Here is a 24,023-nt window from a genome sequence, read left to right on the forward strand (position 1 = left end):
TAGGTTATGCATGGCAGTTTGGCAGTTGGTTTTGCAGATGTTCCTAATGTACAGTCTTACATCTTGTTTCTATTTCTGGAATGCTTTTAAGTATGACTAATGCCTTCTTGAGGCTATACTAAAAATACAGCTAGTTTCAAGCATTAATGTAAAATACATCACAGACACCACACAGCAGTACGTAATGCTTTCTCTCAGTGGTTTAATGCAATTTCCTGACAAATATTTTCTTTGACAAAATACACTATACTAAAATATAAGTGGAAATGGGATTTAAAAATTTTTTTTTTGAGAAGTGGGTCCTTTGATAACATAATGTAAACAACAGAATGAATTTAAAATTTTAATAAAAGGAGTTAAATATGCTATTGGTATCACCAAAATCCAAGAAATAGTATTAATGTCCAGAAAAGCAAGTCTACTAAATTTAATGGACTCAGGTGAGGTCTACACTTATAGGGAAAATATTGGACCTGAAGAGAGAGCATGTTAAAAAGATTTTGGTAGGGCAGTTAGACATATGGCTGGAATGCAAGCTTTGGACTAAAACAGTTTAGGTCTAACTCCTGGTTTATGCACTTATCACCTGTGGACAAAGGGTAATGAGCATTTAACAAATGCTTATATGGTAGTTACTATATTATCAGACATTTCTAAATGCTGACTTAATCTTCATAACAACTTTATAACTCAGTACATTTATCATCTCCATTATACAGTTGGAGAAACTGAGCACAGAGGGTTTAAATAGCTGGGTAAGGTTACATAGCTAGTAAACAGAATTGGGATTTGAGCAGTTCAGTTCAGGTCTATATCCTTACATATTATATGTTGTGAGATCCAGATGCGACACTATACAAAAAATCATTTGTATTTTTACCTGGTACTTGGCAAGAATGAAATAAATTATAACTGTTATCATTATTATTGAGGGGCAGTAAAAGAAGGAAAATATTACCAATACCATTGAAACTATGAGAATCTGATTCCATGCCCAGATAACCATTTTCCTGAATTTATCATTTATTGTATTTTTTCTTTTTCAAGTACTGTTTTATTGTATATGTGTATATTTATAATGAATTCAATTTGCTAGTTTATTGAGTTTTATCAAAATAGTACCAAATGTGATTTAGTCTGAGAATTAATTTCTTCACTCAATATTATACCTTTTAAGAGTTAAACATATTGTTCGAAGTAGTGGTAGTTTATTCTGTTTTTGTCATTATATAACATTCCATTGTGTGTGTTTTATCCATCTCCTGCCTTTAATTTTATTTTGAATAACATTGCTATGAGTATTTTATATGTCCCCTAATGTACAGGAGTGAGAGTTTTTCTTTCTTCTTTTTTTTTTTTTAAATTAAATCTTTATTGTTCAGATTATTACATTTGTTCCTCTTTTTTTCCCCCCCATAACTCCCCTCCTCCCAGTTCCCGCCCCACCCTCCGCCCTCACTCCCCACCCACTGTCCTCATCCATAGGTGCACGATTTTTGTCCAGTCTCTTCCCACATCTCCCACACCCCTTTCCCCCCCCCAAGAATAGTCAGTCCATTCCCTTTCTATGTCCCTGATTCTATTATAATCACCAGTTCATTCTGTTCATCAGATTATTTATTCACTTGATTCTTAGATTCACTTGTTGATAGATGCATATTTGTTGTTCATAATTTGTATCTTTACCTTTTTCTTCCTCTTCCTCTTCTTAAAGGATACCTTTCAGCATTTCATATAATCCTGGTTTGGTGGTGATGAACTCCTTTAGCTTTTCCTTATCTGTGAAGCTCTTTATCTGACCTTCAATTCTGAATGATAGCTTTGCTGGATAAAGTAATCTTGGTTGTAGGTTCTTGGTATTCATCACTTTGAATATTTCTTGCCACTCCCTTCTGGCCTGCAAAGTTTCTGTTGAGAAATCAGCTGACAGTCGTATGGGTATTCCCTTGTAGGTAACTGAGTTTCTTTCTCTTGCTGTTTTTAAGATTCTTTCTTTATCTTTTGCTCTTGGCATTTTAATTATGATGTGTCTTGGTGTGGTCCTCTTTGGATTCCTTTTGTTTGGGGTTCTCCGCGCTTCTTGGACCTGTAAGTCCATTTCTTTCACCAGGTGGGGGAAGTTTTCTGTCATTATTTCTTCAAATAGGTTTTCAATATCTTGGTCTCTCTCATCTTCTGGCACCCCTATAATTCTGATGTTGGTACGCTTGAAGCTGTCCCAGAGGCTCCTTACACTATCCTCGCATTTTTGGATTCTTTTTTCATTTTGCTTTTCTGGTTGGATGTTTTTTGCTTCCTCGCATTTCAAATCATTGACTTGATTCTTGCGCTCCTCTGGTCTGCTGTCGGGCGTCTGTATAATATTCGTTATTTCAGTCCGTGTATGCTTAATTTCTAGTTGGTTCCCCAATATAAGATCGAGGGTCTTATTAGTTTTCGTGTAGATCTCATTAAGTTTATCGGCAGCTTCTAAACAGTTCTTGAGAGACCTTAAAAGTGTGGTTCTGAACTCTATATCTTCCTTTGACAATTTTGTCCTGTTTCTTTGTCTCCGCATTTTGTTATGCTTCCTTGGTGCACCCCCTAGTGGTCTTTGTTCGCAGTCTTATAGTTAAATCTTGATTGTTGTAGCTAATTCCAGGGAGGGTTTGACCTCCAGGCCAAGTGGCTATGAGAATCAGCTGTGTCAGCAGTGAGAGAACTTCTGTCCTCTAGGGAGGTGCTAATCTAGCCTTTGCCTGAGGCTATCCGGCAAATGCCTCTGTGCAGGGCTTGGGCGGGGCGGGTCGCACAGGATCAACAGGGTGGGCCGGAGAGAGCAGTTATGGCGGCTCTCAGTCCTGTCCCCAGGGGCTCTGCCTCTCTGAGTCCCAGCACCCGCTGCAAAGCTCGGAGAGAAAGGTGCACTCGCTCTGACGGAAGCCAGACAGTCCCGCTTCTCCCGTTTGAGTCTGGGTCCCTAAAGACTCGCCTGTATCTGGAGCTCAGAGTCTGCGACTCCCTCCCGATTGAAAACAACAACCGCGCCCTCCGCCGCCAGCCCGCTCCGCGCACTCCGCACCTCAGTATTTGACTTCAGCACTGCGCCTCCTCTGAGTGTCCGTGTGCGTTTCTCTTTCCTCCTAGTTGTAGGACTTCCACTCAGCCAGGGTTCCTGTGGTTCTGGGTGATGTCCCTTCCGTTTTTTGGTTTCACTTTTGAAGTAGTTGTTCAAAGCAGCAAACTCTGGCGTTAACCTATGCCGCCATCTTCGAGAGTTTTTCTTATATACCTACGAATGTACCTGCTGGTTCACTGGGTGATTTACAAATGAGCAAACACAAATTAATTGTATTAACTCAAACATTTCAGAAAATGCTTAGGCAGAAGATGAGCAGATTGATGGGAGATTTAATAGTAGACTTAGAAGGGCATTGAATGGAGTAATCTTCTATTCCCAAAAGAGTTGGTATAGAAGAATAGACAATTTCTAAAGAAGGCATTTAAGTCTTCATAAAACTTTTTTTTTCATAAAACTTTTTAACTGTGAAGTTTGAGATCTCACATCTCACTGCCACGTAAGTTATAATATAGTTTTCTTAAATTTTAAAAGACTACAATAATCATTAATTGTCTGGGATGATTTTATCATATCCCCTTTTAGAACAAAAGGGGTGGACTATAAAACTGAGATAAATAAGATACTATTCTTTATATCATACTTGAAAATCACTTTCATTCCTTTAGTGACACTTACAGATGAGTGTTCAAATGTTCATATAAGCTTTTAAGTGTTATGTACCTCTTTGTGATATCATAAACTTTGTCCTGTTTTAATATTGATAATGATGTTTTTGTTGTAAAACAGTGTGAAAATTCACCAGGTGTATGTATCAATGGATGTGTTTATCCATGTGTGTATGTATTTTAATATAATATACAATTCTCATTCATTGCTTGGAGGTTTATATTATATGTAGTAGTTTGATCTGCATTTCACTTTATATTCCCTCTTCCCTCCCTTTAAAGTTTCAGACTCTCTGGCTCAGTCTGTAATTCAGCATCTAAGATGGATAATGCAGAAGGATCTTCTGGGGCAGGATGTCTTTCTAATAGGACCTCCTGGGCCTCTTCGACGCTCTGTTGCTATGCAATACCTGGTGAGCAGTCAATTCTTGTGCATTCCTAAGGGTCTTAACATGTTATGTTGAAAAATTAATTAAGATTAAGAATTTATAAAAATATGAGGATTAGTCATTACTGAAAAAAATTATTAATGTTGGAAGCTGATTTGTTTATAAATAGTTTGGAATAAGTTATTTGCAAAGCAAGTGTGTATTACTTTTCATAGCTTTAGCAAATTTTTGTTGTAACTAGAAAGTTCTCTACTTCCAGTGGAAAGGAAATACAAATTCAGTCAATGAATAGCAGATAGAATCAGCAACTCTGAGATTACAAAACAAAACTTAGTTTTATAATACTTAGGGAACATTCTCTTATCTCAGATCCACATTTTAAAAGGTCAAATAATTCTCTTGACTTTTTGATATAATATGGTCTTTAGAAAGAGAGCCTAGGGTTTGTAGAATATCTCATGTGTTATATGCTCTCTTTTTTTTTCTTTAAATAGATGAGAAAACCAATTCATTAAATTACTTGATCAAGCTCTCTTCAGCTAGGAAATGATGGACTTCAAATCTCATATTATTTCCCCTTTCTGACACGTTATCCTTTTAAATGTTTGCAGTTCTATAAGCACATTGTGAAGTGAGTTGAAGTACTCAATTTTCAACCCAAAATAAAAAATATTACAAGACTTCTTTTTATTTTGTCTTCATTAATAGGTATTGTTCTAGTGATTCGAGGAAGAATGTTATCAAATGAAGTTGCTTTGCTCTGAATATACTTTTTAGGATGAAGAGAAAAATCTTTCTTAAATTTTCCTTGTGTTCTTGATATTAATTCATTAATATGCTGTTGAAATATACTTTGTGTACTCTTTTATGTCACTGGTGAAATTACTTTATTCCTCACAAAATCATGTAGGACAGGAATGATAATACAATGAGCAATTCAGAACCTAAGTACCTCTAGCCCATACATCTCATATCTTTTGTTCCTAGAACCAGTTTGTGAGGTATAATGTGCCATTGTATGCATTGTATCCCTATCCTCACTTTATTAATATACAAGGCAAATCTGTCTTATTTAAGAATGCAGAGCCAGCTACCAAGAATTCAAATTCTAGAACCTCTTCCATTTTAAGATGTGCACTTTACACCTGGCTAATTTCAAAGACTACAATATCTCACTTTGTTTTGATTCTGGCAAGACTTGGAAGCTTCTTTGGAAGGAATGTGGAATGAGAAGGGGTAGGAGATTTTAGGAGTCTTCTTGGTTAAAAATGCAACGTAAGTTTATAAAGGTGATGTCTTTATGTTAAAACAAAATGAACTTTAAATTGTGAAATAGATCTCAGGCAGCTTTAGGATGTGGAAATGCACCTAAGAAAACTTACCAGCCTAAGCTGCCTCACAAACTCTGCAGTGGGTACTATGCTTAACTTAGTAATAGCCACAGAAAAGGAGGTCTATAAAAGCAGAAATTTGGGGGCAAGCCTGCTGAATCAATGAGAAATTAAGTAGAAATAATCTGATAGTCATGTTTATATTTACATCATATATAAGCGGTTCTATAGATAGTTAAAAAAACTCAGCAGACCACTGCCGCCTCCTCTACCTGCTGCTCGGGTGCTGTTTCTGAGCTCGCTCAGACTGCTTCTGTGCAGCAGCAGCAGCTTGTGTGCTCGTTTTGGCTGATGCAGAGTCCTAGGAAGCTGTCAAAACTGCACATATCCTTCAAGTGGCAGTTCAGGGTATTACGGTGGTACAATCTATCCTATCTAATAAAGAGGGAATATGCTAATTGACCCTCATACCATTGCAGAGATGGTGGTGTTCACAGCCAGTAAGGAGGGAATATGCTAATTGACTGCCCCACCCTCAAAGATGGTGATGCCCACAGCTAATAAAAAAGGAATATGCTATTGACTGCCCCATCCTCAAAGATGACAGTGCTCACAGCCAATAGGGAGGAAATATGCTAATTGACTGCCCCACCTTCAAAGATGGTGGTGCCACAGCCAATAAGGAGGGAATATGCTAATTGACTGCCCGCCCTCAAATTTGGCAGCACCCACAGCCACAAAATGTCGGTGCCCAGTCCCCTCAGCCTCACTGGGGTGGCAGGCGTGTGGCCTGCCTCCAGAGTCCCCGAGTCCTTTTAGGCCCCCAGCCCCCCAGGCCCGACCCAAGGCACAGGCAAGCCTCAGATGGCTGCCCAGCCACCCAGGGCCGGCCCGAGGTGCAGGCAAGCCTTGATGGCAGCTGCACAGCTGCCCAGGGCCACCCGATGTTCAGGTAACCAGGGCCGGCTGAGGCTTGCGCTGCCGACAGTGACAGCAGCAGAGGTGTGATGGGGGCATTGCCTTCCCTGATCACTGGATCACCTCCCGCCCCTGAGGGCTCTAAACTGTGAGAGGGGGCAGGCTGGGCTGAGGGATACCCACTCCAGTGCATGAATTTTCATGCACCGGGCCTCTAGTATATATAAAAAAGCCTAAGCAGCTGGCCAACCATTAGATTGGCCAACTGGTAGCTATGGGAATCTTGCATGATACCACTACACCAGCGGCGCTTGCTAAACTGGTAGCTATGATACGCACTGACCACCAGGGGTCAGATGCTCTATGCAGGAGCTCCTGAACGGCAGTGACTTGGCAGCTGTGGTTGACACACCTGGAACCAGAGAGGAGGGAGCTGATTCTGGGATGTGTTACCTGAGAACTGCCTTTTTGCAATCCGGGACCCCTTGGGGGATGTTGAAGAGCCCCTTTGGGCCCGATCCCCGCAGGCCTGGTTGAGGGACCACATCAGTGTACGAATCCGTGCACTGGGCCTCTAGTTTAGTGATAAAAGGCATGCATCACTTTGTCAAGCAATGTGAATGACAGGGTTTCATAAACAAGAAGTGGGTATCTGCTAAAAAGAGAATTTGCTACTTTACTTGTAAATTGTGTGCTCATAAGCAGTTCATTCTTATTTTAAAAAGTCACTGCTATGATGTGTGTTTTCTCTATTTAAAAATTTTTCCTTCTTTCCATTTATTCTTAAATTTATGGGCACATTGCAACTGGCACATTTCAAGAAAACAAATTAAAAACAATATATTTTTATCACCATCACATGGAGATAAGGTGGAGAAAAAAATCCCTTTTCTGGAGTTTTTTTCAGTATAAAGTAATTTACTGGAGTACTATATAAAGAAATAAGTTGAATGAGCTTGTGATTAAGGACCATTAATAGCATGCTCGTTCAACTTTTTTCTTTATACTCCAATAAATTAGTTTTCCCTTTTTAGTAAAAACATCTTGTATGCCTTATTTAATTGGATAATGTCATTGTTTTCAATTCAATGTAAAACCAAGGATAATGTTAAAAAAATTTTGTTCATAGATATTCCATGTAGGGTAAAATAACTTTTGAAATGGATAAATTATTCTAAAAGAAATGGATTCTAGATGGTTTCCCTTTCAAATCATATGGGATTTTTTGGGGGGTAAATAATTCTTTTTTCCCTCCTCCTCCTTTACCTCTTCTTGCTTCCCTTCCTCTCCTTTTCATACTTTTCTATCTTTTTTTTCCTTTCTGAATAGCTTTGTATGTATCTCTCTCTTCTGACTGTTGGTATATATCTTATTTTCACACATGGCAAAATACCTAACATAATGTATACAATTGGTAAACATTGGCTCATGGAATTAATTAATTAATTTAAATCACCCTTAAAAAGAAATGAACATTACTTGTAGAAATGGCTATCATTGGGAGAACCAAGTAGCCAAATTATTACTCGTGACATTTCAAAAGAATTCTATAGGAGATGTTAAGTTTTATAAGATCTAATTTTGATTATTATTGCTTAAATTGTAAATAGTTATTAAGTGGTAAATTATGGGGTGCAGTAAAAGTAGAACTCTTCATGTTTTGGTTAATGCTCAATTTATTGCATTTTTCTCAAAGCTGATACTCAAAAGATTTTAATCCAGAATTACCTTTAAATTCACTTCTCTAGGGCAGTGGCATTGTCAGCTTCAAAGCATATGTTGGAAATTTGATTTTATTTTGGAACAATTTCACTCTCTGCTCTGCAGGAGCTGACCAAACGGGAAGTCGAATACATTGCCTTGTCAAGGGACACCACGGAAACTGATCTCAAACAGCGTCGAGAGATCCGTGCAGGCACGGCCTTTTACATCGATCAGGCAAGTTCTGATCACGCTGTAACACATGACTGTTTACTCCAGGACTATACGGAATTGATTTTTAAAGTAGAAAGAGAGTGGTAGCTCATGGAGTAGTGAAAGATAGCTTGTACTGTACTCTCTCTAGATAGATTTGATCTCGATATTTTTTAGCTTCTGTTCTTGGAAATGCCTTCTTGGTTTCGTACTAAATAAGAAACCACAGATAAAATTAATGGTTCTAAAATGTTGGCTAAAGATCATTTTGCCATTTTCTTAATTTTCAATTACTTTCTACTTTTTTGGGGGGGTTCTTAGGTACATATTACCAACTAAAATAACATTTTATTAATATTATTATGAAGCTTGTTATATATTTCTTCAAATTATTGTTTCGAATACTAAATATTGTTCTTTGTTAAAATACCTAGAGAAAAAAGGACAGAGATTTTAAATGAGCAGTTCATAGAGAAAATTTTTTAAACGTTCAACACATTTGTGACAAGATGCTTGACCATTTTATTTCTAAAAATAAAAATTAAAACAATAGTGAGCTGCTATTTTTTTTTTAAATTTCTGTATTGGTTAAGGTATTACAAATCTGTCCTCATCCCCCCATTAACCCCCAAACTACCCCCCCCCCCGCCCCAACGTGAGCTGCTATTTTTCTTCCATCTCTCAGATAGGCAAAGATTAAAGAATTTAATTGTTGATGAGGAAAAAGGGCTGAGAAAGAGCATTGCTGTTGATGAGGTCATAAATTTATATAATTTGAAAGAAAATTTAGCAATCAATATCTATGTAAAGAATACATTTTGACCCAGCAGTTATGTTTCTAGCAATTTTTCTTTTAATTGTTATTCACAGAAGCATGCAAAGTTATATATACAAAGATGTTTATTATGGTACTAGAGGCCCGGTGCACAAAAATTTGTTCACTCGGGGGGTAGGGGGGGTGGGATCCCTCAGCCCGGCCTGTGCCCTCTCGCAGTCTGGGACCCCTTGGGAGATAACGACCTGCTGGCTTAGGCCTGCTCCCGGGTGGCAGAGGGCAGGCCCAATCCCTAGGGGCAGCCCCTGGTCGGGCTCAGAGCAGGGCTGATTGGGGAGTTGGGGCGCCGCCCTCTGTCATGCACAGAGCAGGGCGGATCGGGAGGTTGCGATGCCACCCTCAGTCATGCTCAGGGTAGGGCCGATTGGGGGGTTGGGGCACCGCCCCCTGTCACACTCAAGGCAGGGTCGATGGGGAGGTTGCGGCGCCACCCCCTGTCACGCACAGAGCAGGGCCCATCAGGGGGGTTGGGGCTCCATACCCTGTCATGCACAGAGCAGGGTCAATCAGGGGGTTGGGGAGCTTCAAGCTGCCTGGCTGCCAGCTGCCATCTTGGCTGGCAGTTAATTTGCATATTGCCCTGATTAGCCAATGGGAAGGGTAGCAGAGGTATGGCTAATTACCATGTTTCTCTTTTATTAGGTAGGATTGTTTGATATCATATAAAAGTATAAATGAAATTATAATGATGTACATTTAGGAGATAAATAAAAAGTGGTAAGTAGAGTTCTCTATAGCTGTTAAAAAGAATGAGATGAGTGTCTTTGTGGTGCTAGAAAAGAAGACAAGTATGTGAATGAAAAAAATTAAGTTGCAAGACAGTGTATATAATATCCCATTTGTGATAAAAATGAAAAAATCTATATATATAAAAGCCTAAGCGAGTGTTATGACCAAATGACCGGAACAACCAGAATGACTGGTCAATCAGTTGTTATGATGTGTACTAACCACCACGGGGCAGATGCTCAATGCAGGAGCTGCCCCCTGGTGGTCAGTGCGCTCCCACAGCCAAAGTCCTGTGGCCCCTCCCCTTGGCTGGCCGGCCCCCATTGGCCCCTGGTGCTAATGTAGAGACCTGCTTCTGGATCGGGGTTTCTAATGTAGCAGAGCAACTCTCTCTTTGTGATCTATTGAAAGTCAGCCCTTGACAGAAAGGTTTGTCTAGCTCCCATGTTCTCTCCCTTCCCCCGGGGCCGTCCGCCTGCTGCGGTGGCAGTGTGACGGTGAGGGAAGGAGGAGGGAGGGAGGCAGGGAATCATGTGGTGGTGGGGTGCTGATGGTGATGTGTGTGTCTGGCGTCCGTTCCTTCCACGCCTGGCCCGGCGACTGTCGCTGCCTCTCCTGACCCTGCCAGGGCCTTTGGACCCAGGCGGGGATGGGGAACTGGGAGTGGGTGGTGGTGGATATGGCCCCTTTCCCTGGGGGACCGAGGGCCAGCTCCTTCCTTGGGGCCGGCAGCCAACCTCCTGCAGTTCCCCCTTACCCCCCCCCCCCCGTGCACGAATTCATGCACCGGGCCTCTATTAAATCTATAAGTGCTTGTGTATACCTTGGAAATTTCCAGAAGGAAATAGAAGAATCAGCTAACAGCTTACCTCTGTGGAAATGTGATTAGACATCTGTGGTGAGGTGAGGAAGGAACTTTCATGGTTCTTTAAATTTGAAGCTATAACAGGAGCACCCAATTACTCTATAATTTAAAAAAGTATAATTATAAAAAACTACTGAGTGAAAAAAAATTTTGAGACCAGAATATTCACATGTTGCATAGATTACTATTAATTACAAAAGGAAAATGTTAGTACTGAGTATTTCCATGTGTGTACTTTGCCAAATTGATAGGCTTTAATTTGTATTAAAAATTACTAACCAGGTTAAATATTTTTATGTTTATTGACTATTGCTTCTATAAGATGTCGATGAATTGAGTGGATAAGGAAAAGGAGAGCGGTACTGATAAATAACTTACAGAATATAAAACAAGAAATTTATACCATGTTTATCTATGTAAATATTTGCTATAACTTATCCACTTGTTGATATGAAGTTAATTTAAATATTTTAATGTAATTACTTTGATAAGCAGATAATACATTGAAGTATTGGAAGAATTGGTTAAGGACCAGAAATATGAAAATTTAGGGATGATATTAAGACATAATGGAGAAATGAGAGATTTTTATTTGCCTCAGAAGAGAAAATAACCTGAAAAAGCCCAAATCAATATTCTAATCTCTTAAAAATCGATTATTGTCCTCATTATTTTCTTACTTTACTTATTGCCCTTATAGTCATTTATTCTGTTTATTGCCATGTGACTCTAAAGAGAGAAGGACTTTAAGTCAATATACAATTGCTTGGATACTCAAATATAAATCAATACAAATTAGCTCAGCTACAAATAAACAACATTTAGGTTTATGTCTGACTGTGAGGAACCACTCTTTATCCTCAAGTTAATTCTGGGAGTAGAAAGCCAGGATGGGAAGTTCAAATGATTTTCTTTAACTTTTTTAGCTAGGAACTCTTTTCACATTTGTATCTTGTTAATTTGTTTGACACAATACTGTGAATTTCCATGATGTACAATATACATAGTTAAAATTAAGTGTAAAGATGCACTTTAAACAATTATCTGATGTTACAGTGTACACTGTTTTGGATTATTCTTGATTTTTCTCTTACTAATAGAAAAAATGAGGATTCACTTTTTAAAGGCACTGTTTAAATATTACAGGTCCTCAAAAGCAACTCTTTATAATAAATTGAATAATCATGTTATTGATCAGAAAATATTTTTATCTTGTCTAAATTTCTTTTACTTATTTTAGCAAGTAGGGGGAAATTTTATATTATAAACTTGCTCATTTATGAATGCTGAAGCCACTTTCCACATATAACCACTGTGAAAACTACAAAGTAGTCTTTCAGAAGTTCATTCATAAATTAAGTACTTGGAATTTGGAAACCATCTCCTTCAGAAGCAGGCTCTTTAGGGTGGCTGCATTCTGGTACTTGCATCAGATCCTTTGCAGCCACATTGTCTAATACAGCGGCTCTCAACTTGTGGGTTGCGACCCCTTTGGCGGTCGAACGACCCTTTCACAGGGGTTGCTTAAGACCATCCCGCATATCAGATATTTACATTACGATTCATCACAGTAGCAACATTACAGTTATGAAGTAGCAACAAAAATAATTTTATGGTTGGGTCACAACATGAGGAACTGTATTTAAAGGGCCAGAAGGTTGAAAACCACTGGGCTAATAGGTTCTAATTGTCACTTGCACAACTGGAGAAAATCTGCCTGTGTTTACTGTGGCCTCTGTGTTAGTAACTCAGGCCTTGGCTCCTTACCATGTTGCCATCTTGCACAGGCCAATTCTTTTCTACTCATATAATGTTAACTGTTCGGCAGAATTATATAATTCATTTACAAAAATCAAGGAACATAAACATAACTTCTATTGAGGAGACCTCTGCTGTGGTAGGTGCATTTAATTCTCAAAACATCCTTAGGAAGGAGGTGACTTCCTCAGTTTATAGGTGAAGTAACAGAGCCTTAAAGGGCCAAGGCCATACAACTGATAAATAGCAGAGGTGGAATTTGTCCAGTTTTAGAGTTTAGCTTTTTTTTACCATATTATGCTACTTTCCTGAAAAAATGATGACAATGACTACAAGGATAATAGTATTCATAATAATAACAGCTAGTCCTTTTTAAAAGGCTTATTACTGTGTGCCACAGGTTATCTTTTTTAATCTTCACCATAATCAATGAAATGTGTACCATACAGTAGCTTTAGAAAGAAATGGAGACCCAGAGAGGTAAAGTGACTAACCTAAGTCATTGATATTTTAATATTTTAAAATAAAAAACTTGGAATGTAAATTTTTAAAATTTTTTCTTTGGCTTCCTGAATGTATTATGCTGTTGCCCCTTTGAGTAATTTGAAGCTCTTTGGAATCTTATTTTCACTAAATCATGTTTATATATATTTTCTTTTTCTTTTCAAATGTGTACTTTTTAATAATAAGAACTTCATTATTGTTATTTAAATCGTTATTAACCTGCATTCTGAGCACAAGAAAGAGAAATTGTACAGAGAAATAAAAACCAGAGTATTATAAAATACTGTCATTAAGGCACGAAACTGATATTTGAGTGGATATTCATTATTAAAGCTCTAAACTATACAACCCCTTTGAGAATTAACTATTTAATAACTTATATTTATAAATGTATTAACACAAAAAATGTTATGAAGTTATTATTTGATATTACTATAGAGCTATAAAGTCCTCAAAGTCAGGTGATAAACATGTAAGTGAAAAATACAGTAACTAAAAGAAAGATCCTATAGTAACAGACCATTAGTAAGCAATTTTGCCTTTCGTGCAGCATATTCAGAGAATTCAAAGAAATTAAGGATTAATCAAAATAATTTTTTAAATCAACATTTTCCCACGTGGTAAAAATAATGCCAAGGAATAACAGAACTGCCCAAACCATTCACATGAGCATTTATTAATCCTTTTAACTATGTATTAATAATAGACATGCTCAAAAGAAAATATAGAATAACCATTGAAACAGAAAAGGGAAAAACAAATGTCAAATATTCCTTAAAAAAGGGCAAATCCTATCAAAAATGCTATCTCAAGAAAGAATTGCAATCACTGTTACTCATTTTCTGCTGCATTAAAGTTTCTATCACCAAGATTACGTAAGGCCTGCATACCAAGTTCATCATGCAAACTGCTGCAGCTACAGCAGATGCACTTTCATGTGATGCTTCTAAGTGGACATTCCCATTTCTCACCAGCAAGGAGGCACTATCCCTGAGCACTGCAGCCTGGGAAGGGGGGCGGGACTGGCCTTTGACCTGGGCTGTGGACTGCTGGCCTTCCTGCCCTTCTTGAAGGCGCCACTGACTGCATCTTGCTCTTCACCTTCAGGAAATGCAACTTGGCGAGGCAAGCTATTTCTCGATTGAGTGACTGTTTCTAACTGGGAAGCCCGTCCCAGTAAAGATAGCTCATCTAGCACCTCTCCTTCTTTGGCCTCCATGTCTGATTTTGAAGTGGTTAAGGGTTTTATACTTTTGGGTGCCATTAGTCTGTTGGAGTCATTCAAACATGCTACTGTGCTACTGTCCAGACTCAGCACTCGGGCCAAGTCTTGGTACTATTTGTGCTAAAAGTCCGACGTGTTGTCCACCTTTTGCCAGTTCCTTCAGGACCCAAATGAGCTTTGTGTGTGTTCAGTCAGTGCCCTTTTCTTTAGGGACAAAGTCATGTCTATGTTAATAGTAATGTATCTTTTAATGGGTTTGATAGCTTTAACATTTTTTCCACTACTGCTTTGATTCATAGTGTACACTACCCCTTGAGGATATTCTCATTTAGGAAATGAGGACACAGACCTCCAGAATAATTGTTTGCCTAAGGTCTTCTATCAAATCAGAAGCAAATCTAGGACAGGAGCTTAGACAGTTTTTGATTTTAGGTCATGCAGCTGCTTTTATCTTGAAATGCGTTGTGTCCACCTGTTGGGTTGTTAAACTTGTTGTATGAGATGATTTGTCCAGAAGGATCTTGCTGTGTTTTTTTCTGATTTCTCTGAGAAAACTAGGTCTCTGGAAATTCTGTAGTTGGAAGGGCAGGAAAGGATCCTTATGGTTGATCTAATTTCTGCTTTGAGAAATGATCACATAAAATATCTATGCACCGCTCCCTTCTTTTTTTAAAAGACTTCACTAGAAATTGTTGGTAAGTTTGAAATGTTGGCAGCATTGAACATTAGGATAAACCTGAATTCATTTTAACGTGACCCTTGTTTAAAGCTTGACAGTCTCCATGTGTTCTCACCTTGCTTATTTGATCCTCCCAAGAAGCCTGTGGGATGGAGAGGACAGATTGTATCTTCATTTCCTTTCTCTAGTTAAGGACTCTGTTTCCTTGTTTAGTTATGTTACCAATTCAAAGAGAGTTCTGAGTTTTCTATTTCATTGGGTGTTATCTGAAGTGTTACAACTGAAAGGAACCTTAGAGATCGTTTATTTTAATCTCTTCATTTTACAAATGGAGGAAACAGGCCTAAAGAGACAGAAATCACTTGCCCAAGGTCATTTAGGCAGATAAAGCAAAATCAAGAACTGGAACCCAGCTTTCCTGATTTCCAGTCCCTGTAAGAACCACAAGTATAATTTGCATTGCAAGTAAAATTAGGCCATACTCTGCTATTTTCTATATTTTCATGTTGTTTTTGTTTCTTGGAAATAGTGTGCAGTTCGTGCAGCCACAGAAGGCAGAACTCTCGTTTTGGAAGGCTTGGAAAAGGCGGAGAGGAATGTTTTGCCTGTTTTGAACAACTTGCTGGAAAACAGGGAGATGCAGCTTGAAGATGGACGCTTCCTAATGTCTGCGGAGCGTTATGACAAACTTCTCAAGGTAAGAAAAGAAAAATTCAGCTGCTGTGTCTGAACTGCTGAGCTGTGGGCAGTGCCATTGTCGTGTGAGACACAACTGTAGCAGAATGAGGACACATGCTCAGGGGCCCATATCTGTGGCAAATTGCTAAGTCAGGTCATGAGTCTGCAGTTTTACAAGACTCTTCTAATATTTGCTGGCCATTTTAGAAAACCTCCAAGATTTTTACTTTATCTTGCCAATCTAATAACTTTCTTTTTCCCTTCCTCCCTCTTTCCCTCCCTCCTCCCTCCTTTCCTTTTTTCTTTCCTTTCCCTTTCTCTTTCTTTCTCCTTTTAATTCTTCTTCCCTTTCCTTCTCCTTTTCTATCTTCCTTTTTCCATCTCTCAACAACTATTTACTAAAAGCCTAATGGCTTTTAGACAGTGGTGGGAATACAAAGCTGAAAAAAGTTCAGTTCTTGGCCTCAGGAAGCACAAAGTCCAGTAGATACTGACAAAAATTAGTAGATATTTAAAAGATACCCTGGCCCTGCTAGAATTCCCTTTACTACACCTTAAACATGTCAGATGGGCATTCTCCTACCTGATAGTTGCTTTGCACAAGCACTTGACTCTTCTGGAATGGTTTTCTCCCATATATCTGTCCAGCTTACTTCTATACCTCCTTCAAGTCTTTGCTTAAATATTATATTATACTAGAGGCCCAGTGCATGGATTTGTGCACTAGTGGGGTCCCTCGGCCTGGCCTGTGCCCTTTTGCAATCCAGGACCCCTCAGGGGATGTCGGGGAGCCGGTTTTGGCCCGGTCTCTGCAGGCCAGGCTGAGGGACCCCACTGGTGCAAGAATCTGTGCACTGGGCCTCTAGTATGCATATAAGATCTTTGGTTAATCTCTTCCCGCCCTCCCCCCTCCCTCCTTCCCTATGAGATCCATCAGTCTGTTCCATGTTTCCATGCCTGTGATTTCTGCTTCTGCATTGAACGTCTGTCCCTTGGTGGTCAGTGCGCATCAAAGCTACCTGTCGGCCAGTTGCTTAGGGCTTTTATATATATATAGATAGATTATCAATGAAGCCTGCCCTCACCCTCTATTTAAAACTATAATGTGCCCTCTATCCCCATACTCCCGTACCCCACTCTATTTTCCCCCCATAAAGTCTAGCATTCTATATGCTTTACTTATTATGTTTTTAGTTCATTCTCTGCTTCCCTTTATTAGATTCTGACTTTCACAAGGGGAGGGGTTTCTTTTCTTTTCTTGTATATACTTCTTTTTTTTTTTTATTGCTTAAAGTATTACAAAGAGTATTACATATGTCTCCTTTTTTTTTTCCCCACCCTTGACAATCCCCTGGCCTAAGGGGAGGGGTTTTTGTCACTGATGTTATCTCAACTCTCAGGGCAATGTCTGGCACCAGGTAGGTGCTCAATAACTGTTTGTTAGATGGATGAATAAGTGAAATAAGATCTTTAAATGCTGTGATACAAGTGTGTATAAAGAGGGCCACAAGTGATTGTGGGGCTTCAGAGACTTTGGAGAAGGGGTTCGTGTAGTGCCACAAAAGGACCAGAAGACAGCCCTGTTCGTTCATCTTCAGCCGTACCACACTGCAGCTCTCTGGCTAACCAGGTCCCAAGGGACTGATTGTTCTGCCTCTGCATTCTAGGATTTAGTCTCTCTCGCACCTGTTCTGTAGAGATACAAATGTGTTAATCTTATTACCCCAAGTTGGTTACAAATTGCTCAAGAACAGGATCTGTGTCTTAGGCTTCTTTTTGATCCTGCTCCCAGGGAGCTAATACGAGCCCAAAACAACCTAGGCATCAAATAATAGATGATACCAGAGGGTCTGATGGAACTGATGCCCATGACTGCTAGGACCAGGAGCATCTCTTTCTGATTTCACTGTATGAGTCTGTTTTCTTGGAACCCGGTTTGGCAACCCTTTCAGTACTCTTGTTTCTTCACTGGTTCCTAGCTGGTGTTTTCATTATGCAGTATAGTTGTTTTCTTTTGTCTGTATCTAAAGATGGTATCATACTAGTATAATAATAAAGGGATACTTGATAATATATTATTTTTATTGATTTTTTTAAAGAGAGGAACAGAGGAAGAGAGAGAGAGAGAGAGAGAGAGAGAGAGAGAGAGAGAGAGAGAGAGAGACATTGATGTAAGAGAGAAACATCAATATGCTGCCTCCTGCACGTGCCCTGATCAGGAATCAAATCCACTTTTGGTGTATGGGACGATGCTCCAACCAATTGAGCCACACCAGCCAGGGCAATACTTGAGGATTTAATCAGTAAGAAAAGTTAAAATCATTCGTTCATATTGTTATAGTTAATTTATTTAAATGAAAGCCAGTTTATTATTATTATTATTATTATTTAAATATATTTTATTGATTTTTTCAGAGAGGAAGGGAGAGGGACAGAGAGTTAGAAACATCGATGAGCGAGAAACATTGATCAGCTGCCTCCCGCATGCCCCACACCGGGGATGTGCCCACAGCCAAGGCACATGCCCTTGACTGGAATCGAACCTGGGACCCTTGAGTCCGCAGGCCGACGCTTTATCCACTGAGCCAAACCGGTTAGGGCTTATTTTTTAAAAATCTTGTTTTATCAATTTATATATTACAAATAAAGAATAATAATTGATGTTTATTTTAAAAGTAGATAGATATGATACAGAACATTTTCTCTTTAGAAACTTTCTAATCCTATCTAATAATAGACAAACATGGTAATTGACCGTACCTTTGCTACGCTCCCCATTGCCTTATCAGGGTGATATGCAAATTAACTGCCAACAGGGATGGCAGTTGACCGCCAACAAAGATGGCAGTTAATTTGCATATGTAGGCGCAATGCTGGGAGGGCAAAGGGGAAGGACGGAAGAAGCCACCTGCTGATAATGGTGATTGGAAACCCAGGCGGCAGGCAAGAGCCGGGTGGCAGGGCAAAGGTGGCCCCCGGCCCATGATAGAAGAACTGGGGCCGCCTTTGCCTGCCCCCCGGCCGGTGATTGGAGAAGCCGGGCGGGGCAGGGAAGAGGCGGCCACCAGCAGCCACCCCTTCCCTGCCCCTCCCTGGCTGGTGATCAGTGATCAGAGAAGCTGGACAGGGCAGGGAAGAGGTGGTCGCCTGCGGCCGCCTCTTCCCTACCCCTACATGCCAGTGTTGGGAGAAGTACCCGTATTTTTTTTTTTTCAAAGTACCTGTATTTTTAATAATTTCTTGACATGGTAAAAGAATTTTACATTACGATCCAGGGATCGTGGGGTGAGGAGAAGGAGCAGCAGAACAATCCAACAAACAAAAAGGGAAACAGAAATGCATGGTGGAAGGGATTTGAAGGGTGGGTAGGGGCATTGCCCAACTAAAATGCAATTGGTTTGTTACTGAGTACTATTCATGGGAAGACAGCATCCTGACACCTTCTCTATACAGCATATTGGGAGTAAAAATGATGCATCCAGGTAGAAATATGATTAGGGGTTGGAAGACAGACAGGGAAAGAAGAAGTCAGAAATAGACACTGAGAGAGTCGCTGGCTGGCTGGCTGCAAATACTGACTCTCCAGTAGTGATAGAATAAAAAAGTGGGAGATATCTCTGGAAGATTCAAGAGATAGGGGGCAACTCTTCTATGGTTTTGACTTGCCCAGCAGATTTCCACATACACACGTGTACACGCCTATGTTTGCATGCACACACATATACACATAACTGACTGCCCTCCCTGGAAGCACAGATGAAGAAGAAGCTGCCAGAAGAAGAAGCCGTCCACCTTTGGTCCAGGCTGCAGCCACCCAGAGAAGCTGCCAGCCCTGTGGTCCAGGGTGCCAGCGCCTGTGGCCAGGAAAATAGGCTGCCTCTTCTCCTACTGCAGTCATTACTTCAATATTCCCCTTCTGAATTTCTCTCCTGTGCTGCAATCCAACTCCACTTTTCATCGGAAGGCTACGGAACAGAGAGAGCAGTGTTAAAAGCTTACATTTTTAAGCCGGGAAGGTTTCTACTTAAACATATAAATGGAAAACTAGAGTCCTTAAGGCAACAAAGGCTACAAAGGACAGGGACAGCGCATGACTTATTATATCCAGCAATCCATATGGGGACTGAAAACTTTGCAATGATTACAATTACTGAAGATATGAATCAACTAAAATAGTTGACAGGGACAATTATTCCATCTTTGAAAATATCTACATCAAATCTGTTTAAATAGATTTTCATCTGCATAATATAACACATTCTGACAAGACCACCACCACAACCAATGTAGTCAGTGTTGTGCCAATAAATGTTTAATAACTGAGGGACTCCCCCCCACCGAGTGCACAAATTTTTGTGCATCGGGCTACTTGTTACAAAATAATAATTATTTGTCTCTATATAGTTATTTGGCCGCTTTTAGTAAATTACAGTAGGGCCTTGACTTACGAGTTTAATTTGTTCTGTGACGGAGCTCGTAACTCAAATTACTCGTATGTCAAATCAACAGTGAATGAGTGAGACACGTGATGCTGGGCTGATATTGTGGAATTCACTGTGACGTTCGCTGCGCCAACCAGTGGTGGGGTATCTGAAGCTGGCTCGTAACCCGAATTTTAGCTTGCAAATCAAAGCAAAAAATCCTCCGAGAGACGGCTCGTATCTCGAAAAACTCGTTAGTTGGGACACTCGTAAGTCAAGGCCCCACTGTATTTGAAAAAGAATACTTAGATTATTGAATCATTCTTTTAAGTATATGAGTTACTTCATAATAAGAACTTCAATATATTATTTGTTTGTGTAGTAGAATTCTGTGCAAAGTTATTGAACATATTACTTTGGATAGGAATTTGGGGTATGGGGTCAAGCAGGTTTTAGTTTACAAGGAGTGCTTATTATTATTAAACTAGAGGCCTGGTGCAGAAAAATTTGTGCACTCGAGGGAAGGGGGGGTCCCTCAGACCGGCCTGTGCCCTCTTGCAGTCTGGGACCCCTCGGGAGATAACGACCTGCTGGCTGCTCCCTGGTGGCGGAGGGCAGGCCCAATCCCTAGGTGCAGCCCCTGGTCGGGCTCAGAGCAGGGCTGATTGGGGAGTTGGGGCGCCTTCCCCTGTCATGCACAGAGCAGGGCAGATTGGGAGGTTGCGATGCCACGCTCAGTCACGCTCAGGGTAGGGCCGATTGGGGGGTTGGGGCACCGCCCCCTGTCACACTCAAGGCAGGGTCGATGGGGAGGTTGCGGCACCACCCCCTGTCACGCACAGAGCAGGGCCCATCAGGGGGGTTGGGGCTCCATACCCTGTCATGCACAGAGCAGGGTCAATCAGGGGGTTGGGGAGCTCCCCCCTGTCATGCATAGAGCAGGGCCGATCAGGGGGTTGAGGAGCTCCCCTCTGTCACTCACAGAGTAGGGCTGATAGGGGAGTTGGGGCACCACCCCCTGTCACACTCAGGGCAGGGTGGATCAGGGGGTTGGGGTGCCGCCCTCTATCACCCACAGAGCAGGGCCGATCAGGGGGTTGGGGCGCCGCCACTCTCACACTCAGGGCAGGGCAGATGGGGAGGTTATGACTCTACCCCATCACACACAGAGCAGGGCCCATGAGGGTGGGGGGGTTGGGGCGCCGCCTTCTATCACCCACAGAGCATGGCCGATCAGGTGGTTGGCCCGCCACCACTGTTACACTCAGGGCAGGGCCAATGGGGAGGTTATGGCTCTACCCCATCACACACAGAGCAGGGCCCGTGTGTGGGGGGGTTTGGGGCGCTGCCCTCTAACACCCACAGAGCAGGGCCGATCAGGTGGTTGGGGCGCCGCCACTGTCACACTCAGGGTAGGTCCAATGGGGAGGTTATGGCTCTACCCTGTCACACACAGAACAGGGCCCGTGGGGGGTAGGGGGGTTGGGGCCCCGCCCCCTGTCACACACAGAGCTGCAGGGCGATCAGGGGGTTTGGGCGCTGCCCCCTGTCATGATGATCCCGGTGCCAGGAGGCCTCGCGGCTCCGCTGATCCCGGTGCTGGGAGGCATATTACCCTTTTACTATATAGAATAGAGGCCTGGTGCATGGGTGGGGCTGGCTGGTTTGCCCTGAAGGGTGTCCTGGATCAGGGTGGGGGTCCCCACTGGGGTGCCTGGCCAGTCTGGGTGAGGGGATGATGGCTGTTTGCAGCTGGTCACACACCCTTCACGGTGGGGGTCCCCACTGGGGTGCCTGTCCAGTCTGGGTGAGGGGCTGAGGTCTGTTTTCAGGCTGGGACTGAAGCTCCCAACCGCTCCTTTTTTTCTTTTTTTATTCTGGGCCAGCTTTAGCTCTGAGGCCTTAGATGTTGAAAACAGGTTTCTGGCCTTTGTTTACCGTCTGTATTTGATACAATGTTGCGGTCTGGCTGGCTGAAGCTCCGCTGAGTAAAGCAGGTTTCTGAGGTTTTTTTGGCTTCTTTTTTCGCAACATAGTTTCTTAGAGTTGCAGCTGAGAGGCTGGCAAGTCAGGCGGGGAACGTTGGAGTTCTCCGTCCCTGAAGCAAGCAAGCCTCCCATCTTGGCTGCCAGTTAATTTGCATATTTTGGCCCTACTCTGTGAGTGACAGGGGGATTAGCCAATGGGAAGGGTAGCGGAGTGACACTAATTACCATGTTTCTCTTTTATTAGATTAGATGAGAAGGATGTACTACATTTTTTTCCAATGTAATTATCAGTATAAATACATAATTTTTATTGGTAGGTATAATTTCTGTATTCATAGAATCTGTCTCATAGGAACCTCACAGAATATAGGCAAGATCTTTTCACAAAACACCACCACATTAAAAGGATTTGAACACCATAACTGAAGTCCCATATATTTCTAGCTAGATTCAATATACTACATTAGAATATCTCAAAATGTTAATGATTTCATAGAGGTGATTATAGTAGAATGTTATTATGGAAACAGATACAGTTGGCTTATATAAATTTTATTTATATTCCGATTATAATTTTCAGATAAGTGGAAAATAGAAATATTTAGCTCTCTGAAAATTATACTCTTGGTTTCTCAGATAGGGTTATATCCAGATTCTTGTTTTTGAGTGCATATGACATAGTGTAGTGTTAGTCCTATTAATTAAATGTAGGGTCACGGTTTTGGTAATGCTAGAAACAATTGTTCGTTATGTTTTTTATTTTATTTTTTAAAAATATATATTTTATTGATTTTTCACAGAGAGGAAGGGAGAGGGATAGAGAGTTAGAAACATCGATGAGGGAGAAACATCGATCAGCCGCCTCCTGCACACCCCCTACTGGGCATCTGCCTGCAACCAAGAATCGGACAAGGTACATGCCCTTCAGTCCGCAGGCCGACGCTCTATCCACTGAGCCAAACCAGTTAGGGCTCATTATGTTTTTTAATTATTTCATGCAGTCAATCAACAGACATTTGTCCTGCTATGTGCTAGAGGTAATAAGTCCTTGGATCCAGCAAGAGAAAATCATGTACAGAAGTCAGTGCACAAATGTATGATGATAGACGTTTGCATAGGACATAGTGGAGGGGTACGAAAGTGGTTCTGATGGAAGGAGGGGATGAGAAAGGGTCCCATTTTAAAGAAGATACTTTTTTGTGCTGAGCTTTGAATAATACTTGTGTTTAGGCTGTGCAAAGTGGAAAGAGTGTTCCAAACAAGTGGAGCAGTATTGGTGAAGCAGCATGATGTATCTGGAGAGCCACAGTTGTGAGATGGGCACAAGCACAGAGTCATGGAAGGCGGGCTGAGGGGATGGGTGTGAAGTGGTTGCCAAGACTGGGAGAATCAGACATGAATCTGGCCAGGAAAGGCCTTGGTAGTCATGTTAAGAGTTTCTACACTGTCATGTGGGCCACATTCATATGAACTTTGTAAGCTCCGTGGATTCAACAGCTGAACACAGTGAAGAGCCATTGATAAAGTCAGGCAGATGTAAGGAATAGCATTTAATAGGTGCCTGCTATGGACCAGTTGCTTTTACATATATAATCACATTTAATTTTCATAAAGCCATAATAATGTTGGTGATATTATTCCCACTTTATAGGTGAGAAAGCTGAGGCTCAGAGAGTGCACTAGAGCCAGGATTTAGAAATCTAAAACCTGCACTGTTTCCAGTCTCTCAACTCCACCATATACTAGTTGCAGGACCAGGGGAAAGTTATATAACTCCTCTGAACAGCAGTTGGTTCACTCATAAAAAGCAATTAAATGACTGTTTAGATTCTGGTGAAAGTTAAATGAGAAAAATTCATGGAAAGTGCTTACCATGTAGTAAGTTTTCAATACATGTTGGTTATGACTATTATTCTACCTTGGTAGAAATATACCCATAGACATAATTATCTGTTTAAGGCCCATGGGCAGGCTCTGCTGTCTGGGTCTACTTTTTTACATCCTTTGGTCTTAGCCGGTACGTTGTCCTTACCCTCGTAACTCTGTTACTCTGTGTGACTGCA

The 24,023-nt window shown here is 41.0% G+C and overlaps 1 protein-coding gene across 1 annotated transcript in view; it reads left to right on the forward strand.

Annotated features, from left to right (window-relative positions):
- The window catches only part of VWA8 (von Willebrand factor A domain containing 8), a 411,100-nt gene that overhangs the window by 42,264 nt on the left and 344,813 nt on the right, over positions 1-24,023 (forward strand). The window contains exons 3-5 of the mRNA XM_059684720.1: positions 4,009-4,139; positions 8,192-8,302; positions 15,403-15,570. Coding sequence (XP_059540703.1) covers positions 4,009-4,139; positions 8,192-8,302; positions 15,403-15,570 — 410 coding nt within the window. The remainder of the gene's footprint in view (positions 1-4,008; positions 4,140-8,191; positions 8,303-15,402; positions 15,571-24,023) is intronic.

This window comes from Myotis daubentonii, chromosome 2 (assembly GCF_963259705.1).
Source record: "Myotis daubentonii chromosome 2, mMyoDau2.1, whole genome shotgun sequence".
Lineage (NCBI taxonomy): Eukaryota > Metazoa > Chordata > Mammalia > Chiroptera > Vespertilionidae > Myotis > Myotis daubentonii.